General features: G+C 35.7%; 1 protein-coding gene across 3 annotated transcripts; it reads right to left on the reverse strand.

The window, feature by feature from the left end:
• Window positions 1–304: 304 nt before the first annotated feature.
• On the reverse strand, window positions 305–12,885 carry LOC111366998 (histone-lysine N-methyltransferase SUVR5-like). 3 transcript variants are annotated; one of them, XM_022987681.1, is made up of 11 exons: window positions 11,405–12,885; window positions 8,799–9,101; window positions 8,585–8,695; window positions 7,719–7,829; window positions 4,006–6,792; window positions 3,240–3,401; window positions 2,508–2,624; window positions 2,341–2,444; window positions 2,090–2,227; window positions 1,168–1,255; window positions 305–757 (listed from the first exon to the last, which is right to left on the reverse strand). In XM_022987681.1, the coding sequence occupies exons 1-11, from the start codon at window positions 11,885–11,887 to the stop codon at window positions 650–652; spliced, it is 4,512 nt and encodes a 1,503-aa protein (XP_022843449.1). In that variant the 5' UTR covers window positions 11,888–12,885; the 3' UTR covers window positions 305–649. The 3 variants fall into 3 exon arrangements, with proteins under 3 accessions (XP_022843449.1, XP_022843444.1, XP_022843454.1); XM_022987676.1 differs by having other exon boundaries at window positions 2,090–2,230; XM_022987686.1 differs by lacking the exons at window positions 305–757; window positions 1,168–1,255 and adding an exon at window positions 1,368–1,816 and having other exon boundaries at window positions 2,090–2,230.
• Between the last annotated feature and the right edge of the window lie 2,503 nt (window positions 12,886–15,388).

Genomic DNA, 15,388 nt, shown 5'->3' on the forward strand with positions numbered 1-15,388 from the left:
TGGCCCTCATGTTTTGGACATAGAAAGCCCTGTCCCAATCCTGACCATGCAAAGGACCACCTCAAAGAGCATGTCAAATGAACTCAAGTCGAGGTGTCACAGACTCAATAGATGGCAGGAAGCAATAGATTTCAGTGCAAACAATGGAAAAATTGAAAATAAGCCTGAACGGAGTGGGCTCCGGGCCAGGTTCGGGCTGGAATTGACCAGACCATTTTGACACCTTTAATAGACTTGGGGTCAGAAAAAGGTGTGTACTCAATAATAAGCAACGAAAGCTTAACAAGTGAAAAGAAGCCAACTCTCAAACAAGATGGTCTATGCACTCCCAAGAAGAAAATTGAGGGGAAAATTCTGCATTTATGTTGCACAAATTAGCAGTGTAATACAATGATCCAAAGCGAAAAGGCGATAAGTTATCCTATGACAGTGATCCAGATAACAAGACCAAAACTACAATAGCACATTGGTAAGAAAATCCCAAAGCTGCAGAAGCACGACTCAAAAATTTTATGGCGATTGAAGAACCATGCAGTTACCTCTTGCGTACTGCAAGAAATGTCTGTCAGGCCTCAAAATCTTGTCCCTTATTACAGGATGGCGGCAGCCTCTGAATGCTGCAAAGCTCGCATGAGTATAAACAAATAATTTAATAAAGCCTTCCCCGGCAATTGGAAGATCCACATAGGCAAGGACATCCTTCTCCAGGCAATAGCAAGTAGCGGAAGTCATATGTCAATTCTTCACCTACAGCTATCTGCTTATAGAGGACACGATTAGACGACAACCCGAGGGAAGGCATGACTCGTATCAATGAAGCATAACAAAAGCATTCTTAAAGCAGTTACATCTTGCGTCCCAGTGATAAGGGACATAACATAGCGTATGTCGGGTAATCGGAGGTGAAGATCAAATCAGATTTTTAGTAGATTTTGATTAAAGTTGATGAATATATAGTTAAAAAGTTGTGACTCCTGTGAAATATGTGGTCGAAATTAATTATTGACTTTGAGATGATTAAAATCTTGATTTTAGTTGCCACCAGACAGGGGCTATATAAAATAAACAAGATTTCACCTCTTTTTTATTTCTTAATATCATCCATTTATATTCAACCCATCCCCACCAAACATACTAATGCTCAAGGAAAAGTAGGATTGCGCTTACATCTCGAATGGCGTAGAGGCCAATGTGTGCAAGATGACTATCCATGCTTTCAACAAGAACTTGGTAATTCACGAGATTTGGCGAGCAACTAAGAGGGGGAAAAAAAAGAAAATAGAGGAGAATTAAATTAACATTATAGAATATGGTAAGAGGTATTGAAAAATACAAATAATTATTATGTCTCAAATTAAAAGGAGATTTGTAAAAACATATCGATTACCACTCTTTTCTATAGGTCAGTTAATCACAAGATATCATCCATTTCTTAGTTTTGAAATAAGGAGACACAAGCACAATTAATTGCTTTTGTTGTTCTTTGGAGGGAGGTTTACTCTCCATCTTGTGTTTGTTTGTAATCTAACAGCTTGAACCAAAATACCCCAAGTTTTGTATTTACATATAAATGTTTTCATCATTACCGCATAAACGAATATTAAAGAGTTGATTCTTATGTCTCCATCTTAAAAATACAGAAACCAACAGAAGCATAATTTGTCAACCTGATAAACCATTGCATTTTCTTCTTCTAAAAAAAATTTAATATGCTCCTCTCATTATCAAATCTTGACCAATGAAACAGCCTCATCTGGCCCATTATGTACATGACCAGGCAAAAATGGAACAAGTGGCACCACTATTCCTTCGAAAACTACAAGGACAGCAACCAAAATTGATTACTCTTCAGGATTGTCATAGTGACACTAGGGTATACCATGAAATAGGATACTGTATGATTCAGAGTTCAAAGCATATTTTTAGGATAATCAAAAAAATTCCTTTGAAAACGTCTAAACAAAGTTTATCTCTTCAAATAGGAAATGCTCACAGATAATGTGGAGCAAAGGCAAAGTCACACAGAAATATTGGTGCAGATTGAGCCAAAAAATAAATAAATAAATAAATAAATAAAAAACACCCTCACCTGTGATTAATGAAACGTGAAATGTTTCCATAGTTTGTCGCATCAATAACATATGGAACTTGGCCTTCTATCAATCTGCTCACGTCATCAATGTGAGCATTGATCTCATAAAAATACCTGCAACTTTCGTTGTCATACCTGCTTTTGCAAACACAAAAAATACCAAAACATATAAGGACCAAGAATTAAAAACAATCAATCCAGAACATAAAGTTGGAGCAGTAAAGGTCTAGTGGATAGGACGGTCAAACCTATTGAGTCTCTCGTTTGCTTCTTGCTCATCTATGACCTCTCCAATATACTCACACACAAAGGAGCCACGAAGTATTGCTTCTCTCGCCCTTACTGCCCAACCCTGTGAGTCAACATACAAATAAATGATAATACTCCAGCAAATTCAAAATAGATGGTCAGTCACCTTTTTCTCTGTTTTGAATATTTCCAACTTCACTTGCACTCCATTTTGCAAAACCCTATTCTGACAAGTTTTACTGCAGCAGCATCTCTGATTGCATTCATAAATTAGGTAGCCCTCCTAACAATTTAGGGACAAGCATTTCTATTTAATAGAGATCATAATTACAGCAAGAAGAACAAGGAGGACAGATCTATTCATGAAGCAAAAATAAACGCGTATTTGACTCATATAGATGGCACCATCAACAGAAAACATTGGAGCATACAACCTATTGATTAATTGATCCATCATACCACTTAACAATACTATTAAGCAGGAATTAACTATACAGTAAGCATTAGGATTATGAAATTCCATTCAATAGAATGCATCTAATGTTGGGATGCCATCAAGCATTTCTTCACAAGGAAAATATTACTTGGTTAATATATTTTTTTCATATAATTGCAACCATATTAAAATCTGGTAATGTACTTCATTGAAATCATTCATCTGCCAATAGGAACATTCGAAGCAAAACCCCCCACAACAGTGGTTGACAGGAAATGGTATTCATAAAACCCCTAATGACTTAAAAATCAAAGTCATTCCCTAAACTACATAAGTCCCAAACATTTAAGACCACGTTAGAGTAGTTATTTCCATCTATGATCAACAAAAATACAACTGATAGCATATAAGTTGTAGAACGGAAAAGAAATTTATGATATAGACATGAAAAGATACGTGTACCTCAAGAATAATTCGACCTCTCTCATCATAGGGAAACCTGCCACGCATGGGCTTGCCATATATGTCTTTTGCATCTTCATAATCATTGTCAAAAAGATACACATGGTCGCACATTTCTGATGAGCACCTTGAATATGCACAAGCACACCCCAATTGAGAACTCTACAAACGAACGTGAGGAAGATTAAATACATCTTACTCAAAATGCATTTGCATTCAGTTAGCAGAAAATTGCAAATCCTAATGAGTAGAGATATTACTAGAAAGTCACACCAGCATGTATCTAATATTTAAATACTCTGACACCAAAAACTAATAGTGTGTGTGATTATAAGCATGAAATTTGCATGTAAAGAAAATAAGGTCTAGGCAACTGATTATTAATGAAATGTGTTTGACCATGACCAACTTTTGGAAAACATTTTCTATAGAAAAAAGGTCAATCAAACACTCTAAAAGTTGAAATTTGGGTGGAGAAAAAACATTTTTCATAAAAAATAAAGCCAATCAAATACAACCTAAATAGAAGACAGTATCAGAATATAAGAATATTCCCCGATAAATATTTCAATTTTTTGCATGTGTCTATTTCCATTGAGGAAAATGAATTCTTTTTCAAGCCAAAAAAGATTTCATAGGACAAAAATAAAAAAACACAAAGCTAGTCGGATTTGAGAATTGTAGGACAAGATGCAATAGACACTAACTTATACAGCATCTGCATCATAATATAAGAACAAAAGACCAACAAGTTGCATGAAGATACCTCTGCTTCAAGTATTAGGGATTGATCATGCAATGGTTTCGTGACGTAGGTAAAGCTCTCCCAAGGAAAGGAATATTCAGTAATTTGGCCATCAGACCCATCCGCATTCAAAAGACTTTCGTCCACCACACAAGCTATTGGAACTGATTCCTGTCCAAAACTTATGTCATCACATAAAATAATATTTCTCTCTGCAAGATCCTGGGTGAAATGTCGGGAATCAATGACACAATGAGACTCGTCCATTGTCCACTCATTGGTTAAAAGGTTTGATGCAACAGCATTTCTGGTCTTGACTATATTGTCCGATGAGTGCACCGCCAGAGATGGTAGGGGTGGTCTTTCAATTGGTGTGCACTCTTTGGGACAAATGAAGCTCTCTTTGTGCCATTCCACTGGGATGTTATGCTCACTGCATAGTTTGGCAGCTTTCAGGTATATCCGTTCTGGCAGGATTCCATATTTTGTCTCCAATGAAGCTTGCAGGCTTAGCTTGCAGCAAGCAGAGCGAGCTATTAATAAAATCTCTGAGTTGCTTGGCCGTGGTTCTGTTTTCTTAATTTCAGAAAACAATAGCTTTGCCACAGCTAAACATTGAGTATCGACTAATCTACCGAGATTGGCAGCCTCAGTTGCAGCCTCAGCTGCATTAGAGTTAACCGTAATTTCGGCTGGACTAATTGAAAATGATGCCTGCACACGTTTTTTCAAATTTTGCACACTTCTATTCCTAATCCTATATGATGCTGAATTCAAACCTTTTTTAAATCGAGGACGAGTAAGTCTCCCCGATTTCAATTTCTGTGCATAAAATTGAATTCCCTTTTTTGTCAGGTGAGGACCAACAGAAGTTGGTCCCATATGAGCAGCCTGATGATGGCGTCCAAGATCAGGTAGCAAATCAAACTTTAATCCACAAAACCTGCAAGTATATCTCCGGAGACCAGAATGATTCTCAGAGTTTATATTTTCTACAGGATCTGACATTTTCGGCTCAACTCTTTGCCAAGATCCTTGGTCTTGCTTTGCAGCAGCATTTGACAGCTTTAAGTTGGAAGCATGAACTGAGAGCACATGCAACCATAACTGCTCCGGATTCCCAAAATGGCTAGCACAAGGAATGCACTGCAAAAGCATGCACTGTTCAACAAATTGCACGTGGTGCCTCTCCTGCACATGAGTTTCCAAGACCTTTTTATTAGTAAAAGAATCCAAGCAGATTGCACAAACATAGCCCCTAAAAAGCCATTGTGCCTCTTTTTTATGACTACCCATCCAGTGTGTCCCTAAAGCTTGGTCATCAAGAAACTTATCTGAGCAAATTTTGCACTTTATGACATTTTGACTGTCTTCATCCATATCATTACACACCGGAATAGGATTAGAAACTGATTCCTCAACAGAGGAGGCTTGAATGTTTTGGTTATCTGAAAATCGCCAGAGCTTCTTCAGCCTCTCCTTTTCACTGCGTACCAGCTTCATCAAGAACTCCCCGACCCTAATATCTTTGGAAGCTTCAGAAATGGCCCACTGAAATTGAACTTCCTTTGGAACTGGGTTTCTCAAAGATAGGATACTTTTGAAAAGCCTGTAAAAGAGTTCACAGGCTTGGTGCAAATGCAATTTTTGCTCCCTTGAACAACAATATTTCAGGAGCTCTATAAACACTTCCTTTGATACTATCCTACTCTTGCCATTTCTTGCACGTTTAAGCCAGCTTGGTAGGTGGGTGTCGCAGTATAGTGAATGCCGTATAGGACTTTCTAAGCAAGGTTCACTGCTACTCCCTATGCAGTGAACCATCTCATCACTTTTATTCTCTTCTTGGGGCTGAACAGGCATCTCACCTAAGCTGCTTTCGTTGAGGGATCCTTTTCTCATTAAAGATGGTGGATCTACTTGGGCAGGAGCTTCAACTTTTCCAGCATGTACAATTTTTGTCGGATATTTAATCTCTGAACTCATGAAACTTTCTTCGTGCCTCCTTTTAAGTCTTTTATCAGGAGGATTCATTTCTTTACTACTGTGAGGCCTATGTTTCTTACAGAAAGAAGTTCCAATTAGAGCTCGATGTTTGCATTTAGTACCAAGAACGGTGGTACCTTCACACATTGGCGGGTCAGCAGAAGGCGTTACTTCACCTTTTGCTGAATTCCCAACAAAACGAGAAGCCAAATGCACACAACAATAGACATCCCCCTCGCTGGCATACCTCACACATTGCCTTCCTTTAGATTCAATGAAAGCATCACACTGTCGATTATGACTTCCAGGGTCCAAGGACTTCTGGGTAACATTAACAAGAGTCATCTCCACATCTTTAGACTGAATCACCTCCATATTTCCAGCCTCAACAACAATGTTATCCCATTTGTTAGCTACGCAATCCGAAGACCCTGCCAAAGCAGCATCCGCAGTGGAAATTTCTTGCTTTGGAAGCACAGAACCTAATGATATAGTGTTTACAACATCACGGCCATTAAAGAAACTAGAGTCAATTTCCACAGGAACAGCCTGATGTGAATTCTGAATGTCTACATGTGATGCATGAGTATCAGCACGACGAACTTCAAGCTTGGGCCTCTTTCTGTTAGTTTGAAGCTCCATGGTAGGTGGACTATCATTAATTGGTTGCTCTGAGCCTCCACCAGTGGATATTGGATGCGAGATTGAAAACCATTTCATAACATCATGTTTCCAGCTCTTCCACTCAGAGGCCGGCTCAACTGGTGCTGCTGCATTTGCAAGTGAATTTACCTCATCCCAGATGATAGAATCGGACAATTCCTACATAAGGAATAGGTTAGAGCAGTCATTACTAAATTTCCAAACAATAAACAATTAATTCATTATCATATGTTAAAGGATATATCGGTTGTTTTATCTCATACAAATCCTATTAATAAGAAACTAAAGAGTCTAGTTAAAATATTCCAACACAAATTTCAGCATGTTTCCAACTCCCTTAGGCAAAAGACAAATAAGGAGCACTTGGCTTTTAGCCCAACCAAAAATATTTGTATTCTTCAAACAAACACGAATTAGGAGTGGGTTCCATTATTCAACATCAGGTGAATTAAAACATTTCTGAAAATTTTTGCATCTTTGCCATATCCATGCACTAGTGATTTCAAAATTCTAACTCACAAAAACTTTTGAAATAAATATCACTTCACCAAGAAAGTAAGGGAGGTCAAAAGAATAAGAAAGGCATGCAAAAGATCATGTCTTGCAAGTAGGATGAGTCATATCAGACTAAATGAACGATAACTAAAGACTCTTGATTGTACACACAAGTACCTTCTTTTTAGGTACAAATGCTCACATAAGTCAAAGTTTTATCTTGACAATGTTCAACCATGTCAGAAAATCATAATTTGACGTTCCCACACGCTCGCAACATTCTCCGCCAATATTTGGGTTTGGATGTGCTCCAGGCTGGAAATACTAAAAGGTAGCAATGGACAGTGATGCTCTTCTAAAGCCTAAAATCTCACCCTAAGAACTAAAGGACAAAGAAAGCCACCCCTACCCACAGGAGGAAAAATGTAAAATAAGGTAAAGCATACATAACTGAATATTATGTTTTCTGTAAAACTGGTCATTAATTATTCTATATATCAAGCACAAAGATTTTTCAGGGAACCAATAAGCACAGTACGAAATGAGATGAAGGAATAAATGCATAATTTAAGATTTATAGCATAACATACATCTTTCAGCATTTCAATGCATTCAGCACTACTTGCATCCTGGCATCGATGCACCCAAGACTGCTGAGAATATTGCAGCCAATTTGAACTTAAGCAGTGCTGCAGTATCATCTGCAAAAGATAGAATAAGAATTAATTTAGCATCAGAGTAAAATATCATTTTAAATTTCCCGTTTTGATATAAACTATAAATCTAATAATTTTCAACTTTGAATTTTACATTAGTTTTGAATCTTTGATTAAGTAGATAGCGCTCTCCCACAATGATAACACCAAAAATCTTCTGTCAGAAACCAGAGGAAACCAACCTGCTATGTTTCTATTTGAATAATCAGAAAGTAACATACTTACACAAGCTATACCAAATGACTCAAAATCATTGCCAACATGTTGAAATAAACATGAACAGTCTGTGTGTTATAAACAGCCATAAAAGGCACAAGTGCCTAATCCACTAAAAAGGAAAAAGTAAAAGACAAAGGTGGGTATAAACCCAGCAGTGAACTAAAAATTATAACTTAGCCCTTGTTTGGCACCCATTTTTTAAAATTCATTTTTCCTCGAACTCATTTTGAACCACACATTTTATAGAACACAACTTTTATCAACTTTTCAACCACACATTTCATTAACCTTTATCAAAATTTACTAAAAAACTAATTTTTAGCCAAACCAAACCGGGGACTCAATATGTACCCACAATAATGTTAAAATTTACAATTGTTCTTGTATAGCTGGAAAATTAACTTTCATGGATTTAGTAAATCCTATAACTTGGGGTATCCACAGACTATTTTAGAAACATAAGATAAGATTCGTTCTAAAGGCACACAAGTTTTAATGTCTAAATAGAGGGAAGGATTTACATTTTGAAGTTTCACAAGCATCCTTCCAAGATCAGAATAACCTTTACAGCGGGAAGCTTCCATCGAAAATTCCTTCAAAACCATCACCTCACGAGCAGTCTCTTCCAGACCCTAGAATTGTTTTAGTAAAAACATAGCCAAAACAGAAATGCCTATAAACATGAACAAAAATATAGACATATAAACTTGTTTTTAATGACTTTCAAAAGCAAACCTCGCAATTTAATTGATCAAGAATATTTAGCATTCCAACAGCCAGCTTTTGCATGATGAACCGATGAGCAAGAGTCAAATCTTTGACCGCCTTTGCACCTACTTTGTGTGTCTTATATGCAATGGGCTGCGGAAATTCACTAATTGGACAAACTAGCTGTACATCTGCCCAAGAATAATTTCTTGTGCGAGGAAAGAAGATTACAATATACTGTTTCCTGTCATGAGTTGGTTTTGCTTTCAAAGTCGATAATGGCCAGTCCACTCTTGCACATTTAATTCCTGGTTGCCACTTCCCTCTCCACTATAGCATATAAACAGAAAATTATGTGTGTGAAATAAACTTTCAAAAGATGTTTCCTGGAGAACTAGCATAAGAAACACAATTGAGTATTTTAAGAATCTTCTTGTGATACAAGTATTATAGGCAAGAACCAAAAGACCACTTCGATTTATTTACTAGGGCAAAAGATTTGGCTCCATGCAAGAAATTAATCCATTCTTTGGACTCTGTCTCAGTGTTTATTGTGATGCAAGGACAGAGCAAACAGTAGAGCTTTTGAAGGAATTGTAGACAAAAGTAATTTGTCCATTGGAAGTTTCTTTATTCACCTTAATTAAAGAAAGCTATTTCACTTCTATTATTTTCTTCAACGTATTAATTGGACATGTATATTCTTTGTAAAATTCACGGTAGGTATGATCTTCTTCTCGGAAATACCACATACTCTATTTTGGTCAGCTAGTCAGTTGCTCCCCCCACTGGAAGTTTCTTTATTCACCTTAACTAAAGAAAGCTATTTCACTTCTGTTACTTCATCCACAGATTATGTGGAAATATATTTTTCTACATAAAATTTAAGGTTGGTATGCCCTTCTTCTCGGGAATACCACATACTCTTTTTTGGTCAGCTAGCTAGTCGCTCCCCCATTTGAGCCAACCTGCGAAAGCCTTTACACAATTCTATTTTTCACTCATCTCTAAAACTAGGTCTCCTGGCTCCAAGATGCTGGTCCCCATGCTAATTCTTGAAATTAACACCCCAAAAAATATCAATTAAAAGCAGTCACAACTAGTTACATCTCAGAACTAATTATAGTCAAAATCCACTGGATGATCTTATTATCCTGTCAGTCAACAATAAAGCCAGAGTCATCCCAACTTTATATATTATACACAGAGATTAGGAGGAATTCTTAAAAGGGACAACCAGAAGGTATCAAAATTACAAAAATCAGCATTCAAAAATAAGAAATATGAGGTTTACACCATAATTAACTTGAGGTATAATGTGCTCTCGGAGACTCGAGAAAATTGGCATTTCACAATATGGTAAGATTTAGAGAGAATTTCATCACAAAATTATTGTTTTATTTCAATAAATGTAACAAATTTGATGTTGAGGATTTATGTTGTTTTAGAAGTAGGACTGTTACTATCAATTTAAATAATACATTCAAATATGTACAAGTCCTAGATTAATTAGTGAAAAGATCTTAGTCTTTCTTATTATAGTTGGTGAAAACTTTTGAGTACTGTCATCTATTAATCCATGTGTTAGAGATTTTTTTTTTTTAATTTTAATTTTAATTTTCATTTTTTTGGGCTTTTAACATTTAAAAGACTAAAGTGATCAAGTTTCGAAAATTTTCTTAATTTTTATCTCAAAGTGTGGTGACTTTCAAATTTAGAGAAACCCCACAATTGATTAAAATGGGCAATCATGAGGCAATCCTGCTTCCCCATGACAAATGTTCAGAAAAAAGAAAAGACAGAGCTTTTGCAATGAGAAGACAGCAGCAAACTTTTTAGATGAAAGTAACCACCTTGATTTGCAAAAATTAAAATCAAAAGAAATTGAAAAGGGTTTTTGCATCTATCATATAGACTAATCACTGAGTTTATGTATTTGCAGATGAACTAGAATAAGAAATAGTTGAACCAAAGTTAGAATTAGGAAAAATACAGAGTGATTTTTTTAAATATCAGATGGACTAATCATAGCGTTTATAGATTTTCATTTGAACTAGATAAAGAGATAATTGAACTATGATTTAAGCTTAAAATTCAACCTCGTGTATTCTAAATAAATCAAAGAAATTCTGTTTATTAATCAATCAAAACAAAATAAAATCACTAAGACACTTATTCCCCACGTTCCAGCAACACACATTTTAGAAATTCAGTTTTTTAAGTCATATATTTGCAGGCTATTGTAGAATTACCGTTTCTACCTATATTATATCTGCTCCATTATTAGTGGTGGTCTTAACGAATACTTCCAGTGTTATAAAAATGATTTTTAGTGTCTTATAAACTGAACCACTGCACTCGGTGGAATAGATTCCATTATGTGCATTTCACAAATTTTTCTTAATTCTTAGGACAGTTTGCGGTTTATGTTTGACCAGCCATGTAAATAAATGTATTTAACAGCAAAATATTCTGACATCTATCAGATCCGATATCCCAAAATGGAGACTACTCATCTCTTTCAAAAGTACGTCATTGTACACCTTTGAGCATTACATGCTGAAACATAAACTGGAAGTTGCAAAAAAATGCAAGCGGGGAATACAGAAGCCAAATAAAAAAAAGAAATGTACCTTCACCCACACTGCTACAGGCTCATCTTGTTCTAGGTGGATTTCTGAATGAGATGATTCTCCCTCCTGGTTTTTAGAATGTAGTCCACTTTCAGCTGTATCCACAGCGAACTGGGATTTCTCAGACACAGGGTTTGATCCTCCTAAATCACCTTGTTTGTCTAAGTTATCGTCTGCAAAATTGTAGGAATCAGAAGATAAATTTTGTCGGTCAGCATCAGAGTCATAATAACCATCTCCATTACAGAAGCGTTCTGAAGCAGGCACTCCTTGGAGAATAAACTGATCTCCACCCTTTCTCTCTTCGAGAGGCCTTCCCACATCAAGCATTATGTCGTCTACTTTGAGCTCTGCAGCTTTAACTGGTACGACATCTTCAACGCAGTCTGATTTTCCATCACACTTGAGAGGTGCATTTGATTCCTGTTCGGGGCAATTAGATTCTCCAACACTATTTACCCCAGAACGGGGAATCACTTCCATAACTTAATACTAGAAGTTTTAGAGGCAGGTGATGTTCAAATGTCAGTTAACCCGAAACATATCCACAGCCTAACACGGGGAAATTACAGATGTCAGGGCTCCAACAACTTGCCTTGCCAAAGGATCAAAATAACCCGGGGAACAGCTGAGTGTAGTGAAATCCGGATCTACTTGCCTCCAGTAATTTGCCTTCACCAGTCTAGCCAAAGACGACCTTACTAACAAGTAAAAAATAATATGCATGTACAACAGGAAACTAGTATACATATATTAATATTTGATACATTTAACAAGTTTCTAATATATATATAAATGAAACATTTGATTTATTTAACATGCTTCTTATATTATTATTTATATCATTTCTTGGTTTCGTGAAATTAACCACTTCTCACCTTTCCAATATAAAGATTTATAACTGACGTTCTCGATATCTTATGATCTAGTCACACTCCCAACCAACCTTGAATACAAGTAAATATATTACAGTAAAAATTCCAATAATCTTCAATAAATAATAAGATGTTGAAATTTACCATAAATTAAGCAAATTAAAATCCAAATGATTTTTTTGCAGAATAAAACATAGAAATTAGAAAGGGTTTCATAAAAAACAATTACTTCAATTTTTTCAAAATGAATAAAAGTTAATGTGAAGATCAAATATGCCTATGCCACATATTGTCATTAATAATACTCATTATTCAACTTTTCTCAGCTCATTCCACGACAACTATACGCCGACTAATCGTATCTGCATAAATACATAGACCAAGTATATTATATACAAATTCAAGCCCCAGGGGAAAAAAAAAAAAAAAAAAGGGCTGGAAATCATATTCTCCGTCAAATATTTGCACTGAACACCGCAAGGTCAAAATAGTGGATGATTTCCACCTTTTGCTTCAAAACTTGATGCTTTTAACCCCATCAAAAAGTCACATCTTGCAAAAAATGGCCTCCAATTTGCAGTCAGATCTCCAAATTGTGGGGGGGGGGGGGGGTTGAATTTTTCTAAATTTAAATACAAATAAAATATATAAATTCACTTACATAAATAAATCCGAATTACATAGATTATAGAATCAGAAGAATTAGATGTGATTAAAAGATTTTTCGTCACCGTTGACATGATTTATTTGATTAATATTGCAAAAGGAGGTTTTTATCCCTTTGAAAACGTCAATTTTGAGACAACTACAAGTTCTAATCTGATCAAAAGCATTCAATCGAAAGAGCTAAAAATTGAACCAAGCGCAAATACACAAGCTTGGTTTACTAACTTGAGTTATCCATTTATATCAAATAAAAATATCCCGTAATCTCTTGATGTGCAATTAGGGGTGTCAAATGAGCCGAGCGGCTCGTGGCTTGCCCGCTCGGCTCGCGAAAACGGAGCTCGTGGGCGGCTCGGGCTCGTAAAAACACGAGCCCGAGTGCTAGCCGAGCCCGCGAGCGGCTCGTTTTTAACGAGCCACGAGCCCACGAGCCATTAGCTTCAACAAGCCACAAGCCCAGCTCGTGGACTTGTTTATAAAGTAATCAAAACGGTCACTTTTTTTAAACAATGACCGTTTCAGTCCTTTAATTTTTTTTATTTTTTTCCCTCTTCTTCTTCTGTAAATAGTGGCATTTAGCCACAAAATTTTCTACAATTAACTCTCAACTCTCAATTCTCTTTCTCTCAACTCTCTTGTGTTGTGTTGATAGTTGTGCAATTTTTATATACAATTTATAAAATATCTATTTCTCAGTTCTCACTATATTTATTGAAATTTCATCCAATTTTCATTTATCACTACATTTATACAATTATTCTTTTACTAATGATTACTTATTACAATTTATATTTTGTATGTATGACCTAACCTTAAGATGAAATAAAGATGATATTCATGATGACCATCATGGACACGTGTCTGATAGCATTATCAGTTTTGTATTAATGATCATCGTGAATGCATGACATGTGATACTCTATATTTTGTATGTATGACCTAACCTTAAGATGAAATAAAGATGATATTCATGATGACCATCATGGACACGTGTCTGATAGCATTATCAGTTTTGTATTGCATGTATGATATACACTTGAGGTCAAAGAAAGACGATAATCACGATGACTATCGTGGGCATGTGTCATATCGCATTTTACGTATTGTCTGTATGACTCATGCTTGAAGTGAAATAAAGACAATAATAATGATGACGATCGTGAACATTTGACGTATTATACTGCACTTTGTATGTATGAATCATGCATGAGGTGAAATAAAGGCGATAATCAAGATGATCGTCATGGACGCATGTTGTATTGCATTTTATTTTGTATCATTGTTCATCCCATACTTGAGGTGAAAGAAAGACGATAATCAAGATGACGATCATGGACGTGTGCCAATATTGGACTTTATTTTATATAGTATGTATGATCCACGTCTGAGGTGAAATATCATGACTACCATCGTAAATGCGTGTTGTATTGCATTTTATTTTTTATTGTATGTATGACCCCACACATGAGGTGAAAGAAAGACAATAATCAGGATGACATCATGGATGCATTTCATATCACATTTATTTATTTTGTATCGTATGTACGATCAACACTTGAGGTGAACGAAAGACGATGATCACGATAACGATGCTGGACGTCTCATATTGTACTTTATTTTTTTCATAGGTCTAACCCATGCTTCCAATGAAATAAAGATAATAATCGTGATGACGATCATGAACAAGTGTCATATTGTACTTTGCTTTGTTTGTATGATCCATGCCTGAGGTGAAATAAAGACGATAATCACGACAATAATCGTGGACAAGTGTCATACTGCATTTTATTTTGTATCGTATTTATGAACCCACATTTGAGGTGAACACGATAAGCATGATGGCGATCGTAGACGTGTCATATTGCACTTTATTTTATATAGTATGTATAATCCACTTGCAAGATGATATAAAAAGGATAATCACAATAACGATCGTGGACAAGTGTCGTATTGCACTTTATGTTGGAAAGTAAAATTATTCAATATAATTGATGTTATTTCCAATTTAGGTAACATTTACATGGCATTAAAAGATGGATACAAGGTCACATGATCTTTTTAATTGGACATATTAAGTGTTGTCATCTAAACTGATGTTTTTTCACCATTGTAGCTGATAGCATTATTCTATTTTGCATCGTATATATGACCCATGTTTGAGGTAAAATAATTATGCATACTTCATTTTGTGATGTATATATAGTAGTTCTCCCTTTTTTTGCGTCGGAGTTAAAATGAAATAAAGATAATAATCGTGATGACGATCATGAACAAGTGTCATATTGTACTTTGTTTTGTTTGTATGATCCATGCCTGAGGTGAAATAAAGATGATAATCACGACAACAATCGTGGACACGTGTCATATTGCACTTTATTTTATATAGTATGTATAATCCACTTGCAAGATGATATAAAAAGGATAATCACAATAACGATCGTGG

The sequence above is a fragment of the Olea europaea genome, chromosome 2, assembly GCF_002742605.1.
Source record: "Olea europaea var. sylvestris chromosome 2, O_europaea_v1, whole genome shotgun sequence".
In the NCBI taxonomy this organism is placed as follows: Eukaryota; Viridiplantae; Streptophyta; class Magnoliopsida; order Lamiales; family Oleaceae; genus Olea; species Olea europaea.

Coding starts and splice junctions, on each gene's coding strand:
- LOC111366998 (XM_022987676.1), bottom strand. CDS start 11,887: ATGGAAGTGATTCCCCGTTCTGGGGTAAATAGTGTTGGAGAATCTAAT. Junction 6,793..7,718: donor GCATTGAAATGCTGAAAGAT/GTATGTTATGCT, acceptor TTCCTTATGTAG/GAATTGTCCGATTCTATCAT. Junction 1,256..2,089: donor TCACGTTTCATTAATCACAG/GTGAGGGTGTTT, acceptor TCCCCCTCTTAG/TTGCTCGCCAAATCTCGTGA.